We start from the raw sequence: 4,868 nt of genomic DNA, 5'->3' as shown, positions 1-4,868 counted from the left end.
TGTGTGCCAGCGGGGGGATGTGCGCGGGCAGGGACGAGACACAGCCCAGGAGGGATGTGGCAGGATGGTGGCGTGTCGCACACGTGTGTTAAATGTATAGGCACAGGCGTGGGTATAGGTACAGGTATAGGTGTGGGTACAGATGTCCTGCGGAGATGCGCGGGGCCGTACGAACATACAGGTCTGCGAGGAGAGGGCGTCACGCCTCTATACCACGAATACATACACAGCGGCGTGGAGATGTGTGTAGGGGTATATATGAACACGAAGTTACATACGACTGTCTATAGGCAGCTCAGCTCTATACCGGCTCCGGTTGTCCTGGGGAGCGCCGGGGAAGGATGGGGACGGGCAGCGGCCCCACGCACCACCCGGCAGCCCCGGCGGGGTGCCCCTGCCCGGCTCCCGCTGCCCCTCCGCTCCCGGGGTGGGGAAGAAATAAAAAGGAAGAAAAAAGGAAAAATAAATGCTCCCGGAGCTGCCCCCGCCGCGCCTTCATTCTTCGGGGAGGGGGATCCTTTGATTTTAATTTTCTCTTTTTTTTTTTAACTTTCTTCCCACCACTGAGATTCACCCCCGGGGATCTCCGCGATTGCCGTACACCGCCGCGCCGGCCCACGCCGGGATTTTTTCGCGCCTCACGGGGGAATAAACTCGCGCCGCGGAGGCCCCACACACCCACCCACGGCCGCGCAGCGCGGCGGCTCTTCCGCGGTGCGGGCAGGGGTGCCCCCCGTGGGCTACAGCCACCGCCTCTGCCCGGAGCCAGGCGGGTCGTGCCGCGGGGGGCTTTGCCCACGCCGTACACCCGCGCAGAGTCAGTGATAAGCCTGAGCGCACCCACCCGCGCAGCGCCGGGAACTTTTGCTGGGGGGGGGGACACCTCTTGTGCTCTCTCCGCGGAGGGGGGAGCAGCGCAGGAAAGGTCACCGGGGGGGGGGACGACGACACGGTCTGGCAGCAGCCCTCTGACTTTGCCAAGCACAGGTACTAGTTATTCCACTGCCCCATAAGAGTGTTTTTTACTATTTTTTTTTCAACGGCATGTCATTCTGGTAGCTAACCTGGTGAGTGCCTTCCACTTCTCCCATCTTGGTGTCTCCGGCTCTAAGGACTATTTACGAATAATTTTCTTCATAACCGGTCGGCCAGAGCATGGTCCCATCTATGAGCAGACACAGCCTTGGAGGTCTTCACAGCAACTAATCCGAACGGCGGGACTGCAAAATGAAATCAGGGTTATCAGGATTTGAATGGAAATAGGCTCTACACCTCCTCCGGTATCTTTTGAGGGTGATTCTTAAGACGCTGGATATTTGTGAATGAAGTTACTGGTTAGCTCTGCTATCGATCAGGCTGCTCCAAGTGAAATTGTGATCCACAGCAGAAAACCTGAGTCAAATCATTCAATAAAAAATGCCTCTTTCTGTAGCCACCCTCTAACGCGCAGTGGCTTCAGGATTTCCTAGGCTGGGGTTTTGTTCTGCGAAGCTCTAAATGTACAAAATCAGGTGAGTGACACTACACAAATATATTATTTGATAGGTAGTATAAAGTTTTGTCTCATACCTTAAAGTTGAAAGGCTGAAGTTACTTCAGCCGCATTTTAAAAGTTTGAAAAAGTGTAAGAAAGACGTCTAATTTTAATAAATCATCTCTGGGTTTGCTCAACTGAAAAGAGTGGAGCTAACGTAAATAATATCATGGTCTCGAATGAGCCACGTGTTTCCAGGAGTATTTAATGCGAAAAAAATCTCTCTTTAAGCAAACAAACAAAACAGGCGATGTGTTGTTCTTTACAAATAAATGAGACAAATTAAATCAGATTGGTGAGAAGGTCGTTTGCCACAGAAAATATTTTGGGAAATCGTCACCATGTGTACTTGAGAAGGGAACAGCTGTTAAACACATTTCTTTATACTTATTTCTGTTCTTAAGTTAAATGAAAAAAAAATAAACAAACGGTGATGAATTGCTTCCAGAGGTTTGGGTTTTTTTAAAAAGCAGATGTGTCGATTAAAGATAAATTGATTTATCTGTCTAATTAAGTCTAATGTTCGGATAAGTGAAACAACAAAACGCACCCTGAGTACCTCCAAAACTTGCTGGTACATTTCGTCGCTTGATACTGAGAGTCTGTTCACATGGTTAATAATAATAATGAGGAATAAACACCATGCAAATGCGGTCTACGGAAATGTCACCGGTTCTTGCAAAAGTACTGAAGACAGAAAATCATTTATGGAAATGACGTAGTTGTGAGACTTCATTGCCTGCTGCTGGGGTACTCATTAGTAGGAAACCTGTATCCTTAGGCGGGAGGTGTTAGTAACGACCGCGTTACCGCACACGTCAGCTTATAAAATAAACCGGAGACCAGGGGAACAGTCAACAATTATCTAAATTAATAACGTGCGTTCGCTTTCTGGTGGGTGTTCTTTAATCTCAGCCTTTGATTCATTCGGAAATACGCCCATAACGGGGCGGGGAAGTATCATTTTCCCCAAGCCGGTGAAGGGCAAAGTTGCTCCTGGAGGTTTTTTCGGGGGTGAGGGGCTTCCCACGGGCTTTCCCGGTTCGGTCCCGTCCCCGCGGGTGGGGTACAACAGGTTGCTCAGCCCCCGCACGGGAACAGCCGGGTCCCCCCCGCAAGACCCCCCGGCTGGAAGGGCGCTGCGTGGCATCTCCCGGGCTGGGCTCGCTGCCCCTCGACGGCTCATGCCCCTCCATGCCGCGGCTGGTCAAGCTGTGGCTGCTTCTCTGCGGCTTGAAACTGCGCGACGCTCATTAAAAGGTGAGGTCTTCCCCGCGTCTTGGTGTGGCGCCTTTCCCACCGGATGCGGGATCCCCCCGGGGACAGCCCGCCGGCGCTGCGGGACAGCCCCCCGGCCGCCCCCCCGCGCCCCTCGGCACCGCGCTGGGTCGCCCGATCTGCCTCCGGAGGGTCTCCTCCGCTTGCCACACGCCTGGCAAATTGTTCAAGGCTTTGAAGCAGATATTTGCAGGGTTAGAGAAATTAGCTTTTCAATCCCGCTGTCGGACGACTGAGCGCGCTTGGGGGGGACAGCAACGCGCAAACTCCTGCGCTCGTTCCCGCGGATCGGAGTTGAAAGCGCCGGGCTTCTGAAAGCGCGGAGATTAAGCGTGGCGAGGTTAGTGGGAGCGAATGGGAGGTAAGGAACTGAGGTGCTCTCTTGAAGAGAGTGTGCTGAGTGAGGGATCTCGTCTATAGCCTCTACCAAAATATAACATTTGAATCCTTGAGTAATTTAATATTCCAATTTAAGTCGGGCTTTTCCATTGCCTGATTTTAGCGAAAACTCTGTCGGAGGGACCTTAGCAATGGAGAGTCCCCTCTCTTTTTCCCTGAGCTTTGGCTCGGGGCTCCAGCAACTCACAATATTCTGGAGTCCCCTCTCCGGATGTTTGGTAGTGAGTTTAGTTTGTGAGACTTTCCTATAGAGTAAGTTAGTTCTGTGCCGCGAAGACAGAAAGGCTGAGGCACTTCAAACGCTCTAGAAAGAGGACTTCTTTTTCTTTACCTAAGAGGACGACGCTGGCATTTGAGCAGACGTTTGTAGCCATGAATGTGTAAACGGTGTAGATTTGGCTAGTGGAGATTGGTGCGTCTCCATTGCGCTACGCAAAGACGGAACAAAAATTATAAGGGATAAATAAACTGGAAAAGGGCAAAACATCTCAGGCTGACTTGCAGGATGGGACCAGGAAATATTAGCTGGTAGGGCTTGAGCTCTTTTTACCACGTGCATACAGTTACACCTCTGGTTTCCTGTGGAACCGTCCGCGCTTGTGCAGTGCCATTAAAAAAAAAAAAAAAAAAAAAGACAAATATTTTTGGGACGTTCCAAAACTGAAAGCCGGGGCTTAATTTATTCTGGGGACTTGAAAGGAACGAGGTCTTCCTTTGTGTCTGTTGCTCCGGGGGAGGGTGTGTGTCGGCTTGGCGCTGAACGCTGCCCGCATCTACATATGTAAACCCAGCAGCGCTGTGTCCCCCCGTTCCCCCCCGCGCCGGTAGGATCGCGGGCGCTGGCAGCTCACAACAATGCTGCCAGACAATGCCAAAAATACGCGGAGCCTGCGCGGCTGCGGCGGCGGAGGGGCTGGTCAGTATTTCTCTCTTCATCTGGGTGGACCAAATTTGCGCGACGCCCGGCGCGGAGCCCGCGGCCGCCCCGTCCTCCTGCCGCATCATTGTCCCTGGCTGCTGTGGTTAGAGGGGTGGGGACACGCAGCAGCCAGACGACGATATCCCGGTCTGCTGAAGAAGGTGTAACGAGAGGCACCAGCAGCAGAAAAGGCTGCAAATCGCTGTCGTGTGGTTGCTATTAGCAACAAATCAGCTGAACAGCCTGCAAACCCCGAGCACCTAGGGCGGAGGTGGCAAGGAAAACGCCAGGGCTGGGGAGGTTGGGGCTGGTGGGCGCTTTCCCGAGGGGATCTCCCGTGCAGCCGCGGGCTGCCTCCCCGGAGGGCGGCCGAGGAGGGACAGGACACGGGGGGGACACCGCTGCCACCGCCGCGCACTGCGCTCCAGGAGAGGGGAAAGGCAACCCACTTAAAAGAGACAAAATGGCAGCTCGTGGCTTGTAGGCATCCCTCTCGGCGCTAAGCGCCTGCCTCGCCTCCGCCGGTTTCCCCCCCTCTGCCAGCTCCTCGGTGCCCAGGGGCTGTCACTGCGCGGCCGCCTGCCCGGGGTCAGCGCCCCAGCCCGGGAAGCAGCAGCGCGGTTGTACCCCGGGGCTCCGGCCGCAGCCCTTCGCCCTCCGCGAACAGCCCACCCAGCCTGGAGATCAAACTCCCATCCCTCCGGGTGGGACACGTCCCGACCGACTGCTCTGGAGCAT

General features: G+C 54.2%; 1 protein-coding gene across 1 annotated transcript in view; it reads right to left on the bottom strand.

Annotated features, from left to right (window-relative positions):
- The window catches only part of SPAG6 (sperm associated antigen 6), a 38,315-nt gene extending 36,201 nt beyond the window's left edge, over positions 1–2,114 (bottom strand). The window contains exon 1 of the mRNA XM_009887153.1: positions 2,085–2,114. Within this exon, the coding sequence (XP_009885455.1) occupies positions 2,085–2,114 (30 nt within the window). The remainder of the gene's footprint in view (positions 1–2,084) is intronic.
- Between the last annotated feature and the right edge of the window lie 2,754 nt (positions 2,115–4,868).

The sequence above is a fragment of the Charadrius vociferus genome, unplaced genomic scaffold (genome assembly GCF_000708025.1).
Source record: "Charadrius vociferus isolate BGI_N301 unplaced genomic scaffold, ASM70802v2 scaffold126, whole genome shotgun sequence".
Taxonomy (NCBI): domain Eukaryota; kingdom Metazoa; phylum Chordata; class Aves; order Charadriiformes; family Charadriidae; genus Charadrius; species Charadrius vociferus.
The sequence above is the reverse complement of the archived record's forward strand: the minus strand, read 5'-3'. Positions and strand labels throughout refer to the sequence as shown.